Below are 15,497 nucleotides of genomic sequence, written 5' to 3'. Positions count from 1 at the left end.
TTCCTGCCACTGCCATCCAAATGCCCATTTCAGTACTGGATCCCATCCCTCCATACCTTTCTCCAACATTTATAATTTTCATTTTAATTGATTTTTCAATCAAACAAATACAAATGCATAGTTTAAAAACTCAAATAACTGCTTCAAGGGTAATATGAAAAAAGAAAAGTACCCTGCTTTTCCCTTTCCCATTCACAAATCCGGTTCTCCACTCTAAAATCTTTTAGCTGTTTCTTCTTTTATTTACCTTTGTGTTTTAAATAATAACATACTATTATAGATTATTTTACTTTTCCGGTTTTAACTGTTACACATTGACTACCTATCAGGGAAGTTGAGATTTAGGAATGCTGTTACTGTTCTACTCACCCCTGACATATTTTGCTTCCCCAATTCTCCAATATATAATTATGTTATTAATACAGGTTCAGTATTTGATATGTACATATTGCCAATCATGCAACTATAGCTCACAAGTAAGCTGTGTAGCAAACTATGATTACAGTGGAGCACGGATTTTGGTGTCAGACCGCCTGGCTCAAATCTGGGCTGTGCTATTTATTAGCTGTATGATGTTGTTCAAACCATTTAACCTTTTCATACCTCACTTTCCTCATCAGTAAAATGGGTTTAATAATAGTGCCTACTTTATAGGGTTGTTGTGAGGACTTAGTGACAATACAATTATTGTGTTTAGAATACTGCCTGGCACACAGAGGTGTAGTAACAGTTCTTATTATTATCACAGTGTACTTTTTGTATAAATCCATTTTTTTTTCTAGAGTTAATATTTGAGTCTATTTTTCATTAGCTTAGTTTTCATTGTACTTATCACTAAGTTATCTGACAGAATGTTGAAATCCTTCTTAAAATGATCAACCACATCTGGTACTAAGTCATTTACTATTTTTTTTCTTGGAGACATCCTTCCAGGAGACTTCCCTCCTCCTGCTCCAACCTGAAATGGTTTCTTCCTGCTGAGTAGCAGTCATTCTGGTCCATTATTCCAGAATTATCCCTGGTAGTTATTCCTGGGAATTCCTTTTTATTACTTTCCTCTTTGAATCCTCTATTTCCTGGATCCCATGTCTTTTACTGCATGTTACTACCTTTATTTTGGTGGAGCACATCCTCTACTAGCTTCCTGAGAAAGGATGTATAGAGGTAATGTTTTGGAGAACTTAAATATTTGAAAATATTTTTATCCTGTCATTGCCCTTAAGCTGCCTGGGCATAGAATTCTAGGTAGAAACTATTTTCTCTCGTAATTCTGAAGACATTGCTTTACTATCATCTAGCTTTCCTTGTTGAGAAGTTTTTATTAAGATTTTATTCTTATCCCTGATCCATTTTATATGATCTGTTTTTTCCTCTTTGCAAGTTTTTTCCTTTTGTTTTCTGAATTGTCTTGTTTTTGACTTCTTTTTATATTTGTTTTGAACAAATATAACTTATGCCATCCCTCCCTACCTTTCTCCAACATTGGTAATTTTCATTTAAATTGATTTTCAATCAAACAAATAAAAATGCATAGTGTAAAAACTCAATTATTGCTTCAAGGGTAATATTAAAAAAGAAAAGTACCCTGCTTTTGCTTTTCCCATTCACAAATCCAGTTCTTCTCTCCAAAATCTTTTATCTGTCTCTTCTTTTCTTTACTTGTGTGTTTTAAATAATAACTTATATTATTATAGATCATTTTACTTTTCCAGTTTTAACACTTATACATTGACTTCCTGTTGGGGAGGTTGAGATTTAGGAATGCTGTTACTATCCCACTCACCCCCAATATATTTTCCCTCCCCCATTCTCCCAATATATAATTATGTTATTAATACAGGTTAGATCAGCATTCAGTATGTACATATTGACAATCATGCAAATATTGCTCAAAAGCAAGCCATGTAGCAAATGGCTTATTTTGTCTTTTCCTGTCCTTTTAGAATTAACTCAGTGGGGAAGGTTTTCTCCTCTCTTCTAAATAAAAAATTGGACAGTCCCATGTCTTTTCTGATTACTCTTAATAAACAGTTCTAAATATAAAATAAATTTAAGATGCAAAACACAACAATCAAGTCCTTGGGTAATTCAGTCTATGTAGCAGCTAAAGCTTCTAACGTTTAAAAAGTGACAACTACTTCCTCTTCCTGGCAGGGCTTTCAAGGTGCAGGAGGCCAGGACATGGGTGTGGCGTTTCACCTCTGCTAATCTGCCTTTGGCATCCACCACCCTCATCCTTATTGCTGATCTTGACATGTGGCCCGTCTGGGGTTGAAACACTGGGGAGGAAGGGGATGAGAATGGAAAGCAGGAAAGTTCTAACTTGTTTAGGATTGTTGTTACGTTGGTGTTACACTCTCCAGGCCCGGCTAACATTTAACTCTGGGTTTTTTTTTTCTTGGATGCTTTGTAGACTAAGTAAAGGTTCAGCAGTGAACTCCTGGTTTCCCTTTACATGTCTCGGCTAGCTGTTCTCCCCTTGTCACATTGCTTTGAGGATCCGTCCTACAGAGGGTTTTTTTCAAGGAGTTTTCATTGTTCACTCTTTGTGTTCCCTTATAAATAGTTAAAATGGTTCCCTATCATCTCTTCCACTAGAATTTTCATAGAAGGACCACAGGACACTTGCACTTTTCTCCTGAAGTCAATGGACTTGCAGTTAATTTTCAGCTGCCTCTCTGTTCTGCTGCCATCCAGCCCTTCAGCCTGACTCTCCTGTGGACTTTTTCCAGGGCTGAGTCAGATACCATCAACTGCCTCCCACTAATGGCAAGGCACACAGGTCCTCCTCTCTGAGTGGTCCGTCTCTTGACCTGAGGTTATTGTAAACCATACCTCATCCCTCTTGGTGATGGGGGAGGGTGGGGAATAACTAGAGGAATCTCTCTCCCAATTTTTCTTTTTCTTTACCTGTTTCGTATTCTCAGTGTGAGTGAGGAATTGAAGAACTGTGCAGTCTTTGGCTATCTGTTTGGAGGGATGTCTTACAGTTCAATTTGGAATTTGGTATCTATTTCATCTTGGTACCTTACAGATTTTTACATTGGTCTTTGTCAAATGCTGCCGATCCTTGGTTGTCTATTCCTATTTAAGAACAAGACACTAAAATACTGATTGGAAGCTTCCTGGGTATAGACAGAACTTTCTGGCCAGTGGACTCAACTGTATGGTACTCAGGTAGGATGCTCCGGCCATTTTGTTGGGGACCCCAGAATAGTACTATCTTAGGTCTTTTCTTCAAGTCAGTTTTACCAAAGAGATCTCTCTGCTAGCATTCTGAGATTTTGCAAAGAAAAAAAAAAAAAGGAACAGGGAATGGAGTTTTCACCCTTCAGTATGTCAGCTTTTACTTAATTCTTATTTTTTCAGTACAGAACTTGACTCCTTTCTTTGTGATGTCCAGGATCCCTGATCATTGAGACTCTCTGGTTCAATATTTCCAAAAATAATCACTGCATCTTATGGTAGGGTGGGGCATCTGACCTTCTAAAGGCTTTTCAGGCTTCCAGCCAGTCCTGCTTCGAGCCTTGAAGAGCACTTCACCCATTCAATTCCTGAGCCCCTGTGATACTGTGGCACTCCGATGGCTTGGTTCTTATTGCTGTGTCCCATCTGTAGAGATGTAGGTTCCAGTTTTTTTATTTATGTCAAGCCAGTTGACACTCTTATAACCTACTTTAAATTCTTGAAAATTTTATTGATTTCTCATCTGGTGGCATCTCTCTTGCTTTTATCTTTTCCCAGGTGGCTCTTTATAACATATAATTCCTTAACTGTCATGTTAGTGATGTTTCAGGAGGGAGTGAAGAAAATTCCATGTGTTCGGGCCCTTCACCAGTATGAAGACTCTCCTAAATATCAGACATGTTATTATACATGCTGCTACTGATCATCCATTTAATCCCCACCACACCTGTGGGAGCAATTTTATTCCACATTGTACCTAGTTATAGATGAAAACACTGAGCCTCGGGTGGGTAAAGTGATTTTCTTAAAGTCACACAACTGTAAAGTCAAAGAGGTAAAATTTTAACTCAGGTATCATTTCTGCACCATTTTTGCATTTTCTAAAACATCACAACTGCCCCTTGACTGAACCTCAATTCCTCTTCTGCTATTAGATCTCTTTACTTCTTGGTGCCAACATGATACACTTTCTTTGAAAGTAGACCCAGATACAGTAGCACTGACATCATCCACTAGCAGGTACTTTGTACTAATTTGCTTGTTCACTGGAGCTTGCTCAATGCTTTTCACAAATCATTAGGTATTTCATTTCTAGATCACACTTTAGTTCAGCAGCATTTTTAATTGAGACTTAATTTAAATCACATTAAAGTGTGTCACAGTAAATTTATATTGTACTGGTAGCCATAGAAGTCTGAAAATTAGTTGAGTAGAATAGTCAGCAGGTGCGTACCGTTCTTGGATGGTTATGATGTGGGAGTTGCCTGGGAGCAGAACAATAGGATACAGGCACGTTTCAAGTAGAGACACAAGTTAGATATAAAAGACAAATAGCCAATCCATAGGATGACCAGAAAGCACCATGAAGTTAGCTCGTTCTCATTGTCCTTGACTTGGCACCTTCTAATCAGACAAGGCTGACTGGGTCATTTTTGACTTTACATAAACATGAAACTGCACTTAAAACACATTTATAAATGGAGACATCTGACAAATAAGGGCCATTTAGATAATCAGAAGGTCTTCTTTGGTTGTATTTCCATTTTTATCTCTGGCTTTCTGTAAATGGGTCTCCTACCATATGGTCAGTCCATTAATTAGGTGGCGTCCTGCCTTACCCCAAGCCACATAGTCACACACAGAGTTTCTATCATGACAGTTTAACCACTGAGCCTCCTGGGAAATTAAATTCATCTGCATTTTTTCTTCAGTTCAGAGAATTCCTCTTTAAGGCTCAAGTTTTTAAGCACATCGGGCCTTAGCATCCTCCCGCAGGGATGAGGTGCTCAGCGCCTACCTGTGTTTCTTTTTAATTGTTCATTATCCAGACCATGCGGGTGCTCCCTGATTTCCCCTGTGGCTAAGAGCCTCACCGGAGTGTAAACACCCTCCCTCTCTCCGTGGCACTTTTAATTGTTAGTGTTTCTTGCTCATCCTCCAGAGGTAATTGGCCCCACAGAGAGCCTCCAGGAAACTAAGTGCTGAAACTTTCTTAATTTATTAGATTACGAAATACAGGGTTATCACAGCAAGTTTGGCTGATTGCTTTTGATCCCTCTCCTGAGACTCACCCAAGTTGAAACAGAGGCTGTTACTTCCCTGCTGTCCCACTCTTGAAACCAGCTGCCCTGCAAATGCCTAGAGGAGGGTCATTGCTAGGTTAGTTGGCAGGTCTTATAGTTTTATCAAGTAATACCGACTTCCAGGCAAGCTCAATTTTATGTCATTTGCTTTACACAGCATCATCCTCACCTGGGAACTTGTTAGAAATGCAACATCTCGGGCCCCATCCCAGACCTACTCAATCAAAAACTCTGGGGAAAGGACCCAGCCCAGCGATCTGCATTTTATTAAGTTCCCAGGTGAGTGATGCATACTAAAGTCTGAGCAATACTATGCCACACAAAAGCAAGAAAGATGGTTGTGGGTGTTTGTTTTTCTTAAATAGTAGGACCTCCTGTATTCAGTTTCCTTTGAGCAGACTCTAGAAATCCTTTGATAAAGTAAAAAAAAATAAAGTGAGCTCTTCTGGGGTTTAGAGGAAGAACACAGGACAGCATATAAAATTACTAGAGTCTTAGATCTGTAGAACTCAGAATTCTGCTAAATTGTCTGCTTTTCAAAGAAAGCATAGTTGAACAAAGCAAGGCATGTCAAAAAGTGACCAGAGTTAATGGAAAAACTGCAGCTGCGTGGTTTGGGTCCCACCCCCTGGCTGCTCCTGTTGCCATTTTGTGATCCGGCCGCTACTATCAAAGTCGTTTTCTAGAAATAGTGTTTCCTGGGCAGGCTGCTTTACAGTCCACTGTGCACGCTTTGCTTACAGGCTATTTTGGTGGGGGCACAGGCCGAGCTCTCATAGTTACGAAATTATTGGGCTGTGATACTTGGGCTCAGCTGATATTAATACTATCAATTCCCACAGACACCTCAAGGTCAGGATGCATTTAATTAGGGTTATAACACTGAAGTTAGGCCTCAATTTAAATCTCAGCTCCTCCACTGGCTAGTTAGTTATATGTGACTTCTCTGAGCTTCCCTTTCTCATTTGTAAAATGGGGCTAAAACCTACTTCTGAGGGTTGCTGTGAAGAATCTAATTTCAATTTAGCTCTATAGGTAGGGCCCTCAGAGGAAACAGTACAAAGCAGGCGCTCCACAAACGGCATTGCTGATAATTCCTTCTTTATTTTGGGTGCCTCTCCAAGTCAATATGAAAGAGAGTTTCTTACAGAAAAGTTCATCTGTTTATACATGTTCTAGTCAATGCTGAAGTGAGGCTCTAAACTACAACATGCTTCTGGAGCTAATGGTCTCAATTTTGCTATTATGATACTGTTCACATGTTAGCTTGTTCAATACATATTTATTGAGCAACTACTATATAATGTGTGAAGTATTATTCTAGGTACTAGGGACAGTGACAAAAAAAGAGGGTTCCTGCCCTCATGGTGAATATATTCTAGTGGGAGAGATAGACAGTAATCAAACTAGCCAACTACTAACTTACTGTGTATATAAAGAGAGAGAATGATGAGGACCTATTTAAGATAGGGTGGTTGAGTCAGTTGTTCTCTTAAGCAGATCCCTGAGTTACGTGAAGGGCTAAGCCATATTGGTATCTCAGGGAAGTGAGTTTCAAAGCAGAGGGAACATATCAATTGAATAAGTGCTTGACAATGAATTAGTTTATTGTGTTTTTCTTTTTTTTAATCTAAAGACAATAAAAAGACTTTGCAGAAATTTCCACTTATTACTCTGTTAAAGCAATATTAAAAAAATTTTCCCTACCAATGTTTTTCTATATTTATTCATATTTAGGCATACATAAGTTATTATGTACCTACTTTTTTCTTTTTTAAGCATTTATCCATGTTGTTTCATAGCTTCATAATAATTTTAACAATATCAGTTATTCCATTAGGGTTTTACGTGAAGAAATTATAAAAGATAAAATGCTATGTGCCTGAAGTTGTTTATTGAAGCATTATTTGTAGTTCCAAATATTGGGAACAAGTAAATGTTTTAATAATAGTGGAGTATTTAGATTACTTCTGGTGTTTTGGTAGTGTTGCAATGACTATCTTTAAACATAATGTTTTCTTCTTTGACTTATTTGTATGGATTAATTTCCAGGATTGAGATGTCTGTATCTTTTGTTTTATCCTTGATATGCATTATTAAACGACTTTCCAAAAGGATAATAACTTTATTACAAGGAATATATGAATATGTGGATCACTCCATATATTTTCCAGCATTGGGGATATTTATTTAACACTCTTTTTACTACTTAGCTAAAATTAGAAATTAAGCTACTAAGTAGCAAAAATTAGAATGTCATTGTTTTCTTTTGAGTTTCATGGCTTACTCATAATATCCAACATATTACAATTAAAAGTATTTCTTCTTGGACTATTTGACTATTTGTAAAGTAGGTTTATTTTAAAAGGTTTAAAAAAGTCACCACGGGTTTCTCATCTTCAATATAAGTCCATTATCTGGACATGGGATCAGTAAGACTAAAGCCAGGAATTTTCTCATATGTGTCTAACAGTGAAAATTTCATGTATTAAAGAGAAAGTGCTTACACCTTAACAAATGATTTTTCAATTTTTTTGTTACAGAAAATTTTAAACACAAAAGTACTTCCTTACCTAGCTGCAATAAGTATCAATGTTTTGCTAAAGTGATTTCTCTATTAACCCCCACTCACATTTTTTTTTCTTGCTAGAATAAGTAAAAGCAGGTTCTAGGCTGGGATTGGTGGCTCATGCCTGTAATCCTCGCACTCTGGGAGGCCTAGGCGGGTGGATCGCTCGAGGTCAGGAGTTCGAGACCAGCCTGAGCAAGAGCGAGACCCCCATCTCTACTAAAAATAGAAAGAAATTATCTGACCAACTAAAATATATATAGAAAAAAAAATAGCCGGGCATGGTGGCGCATGCCTGTAGTCCCAGCTACTCGGGAGGCTGAGGCAGTAGGATCGCTTAAGCCCAGGAGTTTGAGGTTGCTGTGAGCTAGGCTGACACCACGGCACTCACTCTAGCCCAGGCAACAAAGCAAGACTCTGTCTCAAAAAAAAAGAATATGGTTTGAATTATTATGTTTAGATCTCACATTCATTTGGAAATTATTATTGAGTAGTATTTTATTTTAAAATATTAGACACTTTTTTCCCAGATGCTGTTTTAGATACTGGGGATATAATGGTGACAAGACCAACAATATCTAGTTTCTCTCAGAGCTAATGTTCCAGTGAGGGAAGACAGACCATAAAGATGATTTCAGGTAATGGTAAATGCTATAAAGACAATAAAGAAAGGATAAAATGACAAGAAGGGACTGAAGAGATGCCTCTCTGATAAGATGATACTTCAGCTGATTCCTGAATCACAAGAAGAGGCCAGTCTCGGGCAGAACTGTCCAGGCCAAGGGAAAACTTAGCATAAAGGCCTTGAGGAAGAATAGTCCTTATTTATTTATTTATTTATTTTTTAAGTGTAGAATCAAGCAGACTTTATTTATTTATTTATTTATTTTTTTACTTTGAACAAAATTTCAGATTTTATTTGGATTTCACCAGTTTTTTCACCAATGACCTTTTCCTGTCCCAATCCAGTCTGGGGTATCATGCTGCATTTTTTTTTAAACATAGTTTGTGTCTTGCTTTTTCACTTAATAGTTTAATCTAAACATTTTTGTGTACTCATTAAATGCTTACTATGAGCCAGGCACAATACCATAACACTTTACCTGCATTATCTCATTTATTTCTTACAACAATCCTTTGAGGTAGGTATCTGCAAGTAACCCAGTTTGAGTATGAGGACTTTGAGGTTGGGAGAAGTTAGATGAATGGCTTTTTCTTAGCCTCCAGGGTAGCTTTAAGGGCTCAAACTGCAACAGCGAATCCTTGATTTTCTCTCTCCAGGCTTTCATGAGAAGGACAAGAAGCCTTATTGCCGCAAGGATTTCTTAGCCATGTTCTCACCCAAGTGTGGTGGCTGCAACCGCCCAGTGTTGGAAAACTACCTTTCAGCCATGGACACTGTCTGGCACCCAGAGTGCTTTGTGTGCGGGGTCTGTATATTCACTTATCTTTTGGATTGAGGGAACGTCAAGGGTTCTCCTCTCTGAGAGGAAGAGCTGCAGCTAATAAAAGGGTTCACAGTCCTGGATGAGGAACTAATGTGGGCTTCCTAGTAGAGAAACAAGGCATGGCATCCATTGTGGGCATCTGCTTGTCTGTTTTGCAAGTGGGCAATCTCGTCTCTATTTATCAAGGACCAAGTGAAATTCTTGTAACTAGCAGGAATTTCAGGGGTGCAAATTTTACTTTGCTGACATTTCACCACTTGACATCTGCATTCTTTTTCTCTCTCTTCTCTCCACTCCCAGGACTGCTTCAGCAGTTTTTCTACTGGCTCCTTCTTTGAACTGGATGGACGTCCTTTCTGTGAGCTCCATTACCATCGCCGCCGAGGAACCCTCTGCCGCGGGTGTGGGCAGCCCATCACCGGCCGCTGCATCAGTGCCATGGGGCACAAGTTCCATCCTGAGCACTTCGTGTGTGCTTTCTGCCTGACACAGTTGTCGAAGGGCATCTTCAGGGAGCAGAATGACAAGACCTATTGTCAACCCTGCTTCAATAAGCTCTTCCTGCAGTAATCTCAACTGATTCGCAGCCTCTTCTGATCGCCCTATAAAATTTAAACCAAGAGAGAAAAGAGTAAATTTGCTGTTAGTGACCTTCTGCTTAATAGGCATATAGAGAAAGTAAAGGTGATGAGCAAAGAAGGGAACTCCTAGACTGTACTTGACTAGGCTTGTAATCTCATTTTTTAGGCTTCGAATCTTAGTATTATTTTTTTAATCAGGTACTTGGAGTTAGATCTGGGTCCTGCTATCTAGTCCCTCTGCAGATGTATTTTCCACATGCATGGTTCATTCCAACACTGGTTTTCTCAAGTTTCTCCATTTTCACCTCTGCTGATGACCCTGCTCAGATCTTTTCTGCTTGGAAACTCGTAGCTGTTCTTTTTCAAGCTTCTCCCATTTCCCTGTGGCTCACTGTTCCATGGTCACTACTCTGGAATCCTGATACCACTCCCAAGCACTTTGTATCTTCTTTCAGTGCATTTTTCTTTTTCATGAGGAAGTAGATTTTTAAAAAATTTCCAGAATATTATGGGGGTACAAATGTTTTGGCTGCATGAATTACTTTTGTATAGTTTGAGTCCAAGTTGTAAGTGTGCCCATCAATAGATAGTGTGCATTGTACCCCTTAGGTGTGATTTTATGCATCCCCTCCTGCCTTCTCCCACCTGCTTGATTTCCATTGAGTTTTACCACCATATATGCACATGAGTGTTGATTGATTAGTTCTAATTTAATAGTGAGTACATGTCGTGTGTGTTTGTCCATTCTTGTGATACTTCACTTAGAAGAATGGTATCCAGGTTGTTATAAAAGGTATTAATTCACCATTTTTTAACACTCAAGTAGTACTCCATAGTGTACATATACCACATTATGTTAATCCACTCAAGTATTGGTGGGTACTTGGGTTGATTCCACATCTTTGTGATTGTGAAATATACTGCAATAAACATTTGAGTGTAAGTGTCTTTTTGATACAATGATTTTTTTCCTTTGGGAAAATACCCAATAGTGGGATTGCTGGATCAAATGGTAGGTCTACTTTTAGTTCTTTGAGGAATCTCCATACTATCTTCCGTAGAAGTTGTACTAGTTTCAGTCCCACCAACAGTGTGTAAGTGTTCTTTCTCTCTGCATCCATGCCAGCATCTGTTGTTTGGGGACTTTTTGATAAAAGCCATTCTCACTGGAGTTAGGTGATATCTCATTGTGGTTTTGATTTTTATTTCCTTGCTGATTAGAGACATTGAGCATTTTTTCTTGTGTTTCTTGGCCATTAGTCTATCTTCTTTTGAAAAGCTTCTGTTCATGTCTTTTGCCCACTTTTTTATGGGGTTGTTTGATTTTTTTTCTTGCTGATTTGTTTGAGTTCTTTGTAGATTCTGGTTTTATTAGCCCTTTATTGGATGTGTAGCGTGCAAATATTTTCTCCCATTCTGTAGGTTGCCTATTGGCTCTATTGATGGTTTCCTAGGCCGTGCAGAAGGTTTTTAATTTAATCAAGTCCCATTTATTAATTTTCCTTGTTGCTGTGCTTGCCTTTGGGGTCTTCGTCATAAATTCTTTGCCTAGGCTGACATCTAGAAGAGCTTTTCCCAAATTGTCTTCTAGAATTCTTATAGTTTTAACTGGACGACTTTGAGTACTGACATCATTGGTAATAAAATGGCTTACAGTTTTAATGACTTGTTGTCATATTTGTTTGGGAGATAGACTTTCTTTCGGCTTCCTATGTTATATACTGGGCACTATGTACAGTTAAATTTATATCATATTTCTTGCTTTCTTCCATATAATAGGTGCTTTTTTATTTTAATCAGAAGAAACTAAAAGGAGAGACTCTTATTCACTAACTTTTCTCTTGAGTTTGGTCCCATAACCATTTTATTTTATTTTTTTGGACTAAGATGATTGAATCTTCTTAAAAGATGCCAAAACTTCTTAAAATTGTTTTTGTCACTTTGTTTACATAAGGAGAACCTCTGGCTCTCCATTAGGTACCTTACAAATTCATTTCCAAAGTAACAAATGAAACACACATCTAGTATAGTATCTTTCTATACTAGATCATAGGATCATTTTCTAGTTTGGATTAGGAATGTCAAACTCTGAAGAAAAATTCCTCTTAATTATTTGTTCCTCTCAAAATACTCCAAGGGAATGTGTAAAGAAAAGCTTGCTGGGTTATTATAGAATCAGACTTTCTTATGTCCTATCAGTTTTTTTTATTTATTTATTTTTTTTGAGACAGAGTCTCACTCTGTTGCCCAGGCTAGAGTGCCGTGGTGTCAGCCTAGCTCACAGCAACCTCAAACTCCTGGGCTCAAGCAATCCTACTGCCTCAGCCTCCCAGGTAGCTGGGACTACAGGCATGCGCCACCATGCCCGGCTAATTTTTTCTATATATTTTTAGTTGTCCAGCTAATTTCTTTCTATTTTTAGTAGAGACAGGGTCTCCCTCTTGCTCAGGCTGGTCTCGAACTCTTGAGCTCAAACGATCCTCCTGCCTTGGCCTCCCAGAGTGCTAGGATTACAGGCGTGAGCCACCGTGCCTGCCCCTGTTTTAAAAAGTAAGTTTCACAAGGAGTGATCCTTCTTCAGAAGAGAGATTGATAAGCTCTGTGCTATATATTAATATTTCTTACCATGGTAGTAAAAAATTGATTATTTGGTATGACAAAAACCAGAGTTTTACAATCCTTGATTCTGAAATAAGTTACTGATGAAACCTCCTTCACTGGAGGTATTTTTAAAAAATAGGACCAAATTTGGTGTCTTTAGACTGGGTATGGGAATGGGTATGGGTATGGGAATAGTACTTTATGGAGAACTGAAATGGACTAAATGATTCTCACCATGCTCTATTATATCTATCTCGTTTGTTGAAACGGATAATAAGAGAGTTTTGAGAGTTAAAAGGAAGTGGTAACAGCTAATTCTATAAAATAGGAACACAGAATGCACGTACGATATATGGGAGGCCCCACAGATATGAAACCATCTGGCCTGTATCCTGTTTGGCTGGCCGAGAGCACCAGACTATGCAGAATACACATCCAACATCTAAACATCCTCTTTACAATGTCTGCGCCGGATGATGTCACACACAGGTGTTAATATGGCAGTCTTATTGGTTGCCTTGGCAATCTGACAAAGTAAACTTGTGGTTTTAGCCCTTAAGAAGGAATCTTTAGGTGCTAAATTTTTTTTTTTTAAGGATTAGCTATTTTGAGATAACAGTAGAATCTAAATATTTAAAAATGTCAGAGCAAAGCCAGAATCTACTAAGGTGCAGTTAAGAATTGAAGTCATTTTCTTCCCACAATGAATGAAAGTCGTTATATTTGCTCAAAAAGAGATATTGCCTTTGGGACCATTGTTTTAGCCACTAGGAAACTACTCACTAGTAAAAAGTTCTCTGTTTTAAAAAACCCAGAAATTCTGTTACTCAGACTGATCACCTACTTATTTACTCTTGATTCTGAATAACTTCTCTAGGTGTTTAAAAAATAAAACCCACCCTCAGAGGACTGGGCTTTTCCACCAGTGAATATAAATGTATAAAAAGGAATATACCTTGGAACTCTACTCTCAAAGAGGAGTCTCTCGGTTAGTTTGGTCTATTATTTTTGGAATAAATATAGAGACCTTCAAGGTGATAGTTTGATGAAGACAACACTTATTTTTCCATCCAAGTTCTGTCATGTATTCCTCACTTACAGGATGGCTGCCAGCTACATGCTTCCGTTTTCATGACCAGCAGGGGGAGAAAGTGCTTTTCTGGAGCTTGTATCAGCAGGAGTCCTGAGCTGCGTCCTAATTGGACTAGCTTAGGTCACATGCTGGCCAGTAATTTTTGCTGGGGGAATGGATTGTGCAGGTTGGCTTACACCAAATGGGCCATTGCTGGAGTTAGAAGTCATTGTGGTTCCTGAAAACATAAGGACTCTGTGAAGGAGATGTGAATACTTAAAAAATTTGGATATTGGTAACCAGGGGAAAGGGGGTAATGATCTTCCAATCTGTGTGTTCAAAGTGAAAATATTAATGAGTTTCTGAGTTCCTAGGTAATGTAGGAGGTAAGCAAGTAGGCATTGCCAGCACCCTGAGGGAACATGTCTGAGAACTGTACAGAATCCAAAAGCAGAGGAGAGCAAGTAATGCTGGTGTCATGAAGAAAGAACATGTGGCAGAGGTACCGGTGGTCTTCCCTAAGCTCAGCAATAAGAAGCACCAAAAGCAGCTTCAGTTTGGGAATCTGAAAAAGGAGCTCTTTCGGCTGAAATAAAAATGAGAAGGAGCGATAACTTCCTTTAAAGGCGAGTGTGTGAGACATAAGCATATCCCCAATAAGGACAGTGGTAGCAGCCACTGAAATATGAAATTGAAAAGGCAATTGCCTGCCCCAAGATATTGCAGAGGGTGTGTTACTAGATAGAACTCACCATCATGCAGCACATGGGTGCTGGGAACCCAGAAAGGGGAAATGGACATCTGCTGGGATCCACAGGATGGCGAAGAAAGAAATTTCAGATGAGAGCTGGTGCTTGGGTTGTACTGGTTGCAGATTTATAATGTTGCCAGAAGGCAGCAATATCTCAAATTTATTTTGTAAGAAAGAAGACAATTTATGAAGGAGGTTCCCCCACCCCAAATATGGTACATGTATAGTGCCTAAATTAATTTTCTGTGGGGAGATGTCTCCTAGCTGAGTTTAGGTTCACAGACCATGGATTCTGGACAATTGCATAGACTTCCTGGCATTCTCATGAGAGCGATCCATCTTTCTGTCCTATTTTGGAATCACTAAATCTCAGCAAATACTGTATTCTGGGGATAACGTTTTTGCCTGGGTTAACTGGTGAGAAATATCTCAGATCACAGGTGCTGATGAAAAAACTGCTATAGCTCAGAACGAACAGACCACAAAATCAAAGAGAACTTTGCATCCTTTAAACTCAGAAGAGAATTTGGTTTTGGATTTTAATGCTTTTGGACTTTGATATCCTATGTTGAATAACATGACTGGACATAATTGGGGATGGGATATGAAGTGGAATGGGAGTAAATTTCTCAGCTTCCCCCCACCACCCTAGTCTAGTTTCTCTACAAGGAACTGCATCTCCCATTCTTGGTCCAAGTGTTTAGGTGAGGCTGACTTTAACCTCAGCTCCTGGGATGGACACAGCCCCAGGTAGGACCAGTAAGGGTACACTGCTCTTCTGAACTAAGGTGATGGGATCAGGGGCAGACATGTGACCCTAGCAAAGCCTATTGTATTACACCATAGGACCTTTGCTAGATTTACTGGGAAAGAATACTCTCATTTGTTGGGATTCTAGCTGTGAGGATAATAAAAACCCATTGCTGCTGAGAAATATCTTTAAAATTTTTTTTTTTATTTCAGCATATTGTGGGGGTACAAATGTTTAGGTTACATATATTGCCTTTGCCCCACCCAAGTCAGAGCTCCAAGCGTGTCCATGCCCTAGATGGTGCGCATCGCACCCATTAGGTGTGTATATACCCATCCCCTCCTTCTCCCTCCCATTTGCTGACACCCGATGAATGTTATTACTATATGTGCATTTAAGTGTTGATCAGTTAAAATCTATTTGATGGTGAGTACCTGTGCTGCTTGTTTTTCCA

The 15,497-nt window shown here is 38.8% G+C and overlaps 1 protein-coding gene across 1 annotated transcript in view; it reads left to right on the top strand.

Moving 5' to 3' along the window:
• Positions 1 to 10,064, top strand: part of LPXN (leupaxin) — a 33,053-nt gene extending 22,989 nt beyond the window's left edge. The window contains exons 8-9 of the mRNA XM_069471436.1: positions 9,121 to 9,269; positions 9,588 to 10,064. Of these exons, the coding sequence (XP_069327537.1) occupies positions 9,121 to 9,269; positions 9,588 to 9,857 (419 nt within the window). The 3' untranslated portion in view covers positions 9,858 to 10,064. The remainder of the gene's footprint in view (positions 1 to 9,120; positions 9,270 to 9,587) is intronic.
• The last annotated feature ends 5,433 nt before the right edge of the window (positions 10,065 to 15,497 follow it).

The sequence above is a fragment of the Eulemur rufifrons genome, chromosome 6, assembly GCF_041146395.1.
Source record: "Eulemur rufifrons isolate Redbay chromosome 6, OSU_ERuf_1, whole genome shotgun sequence".
NCBI classification, from domain to species: Eukaryota; Metazoa; Chordata; class Mammalia; order Primates; family Lemuridae; genus Eulemur; species Eulemur rufifrons.
Note: the sequence above shows the minus strand (reverse complement) of the source record. Positions and strands in the feature narration are given on the sequence as shown.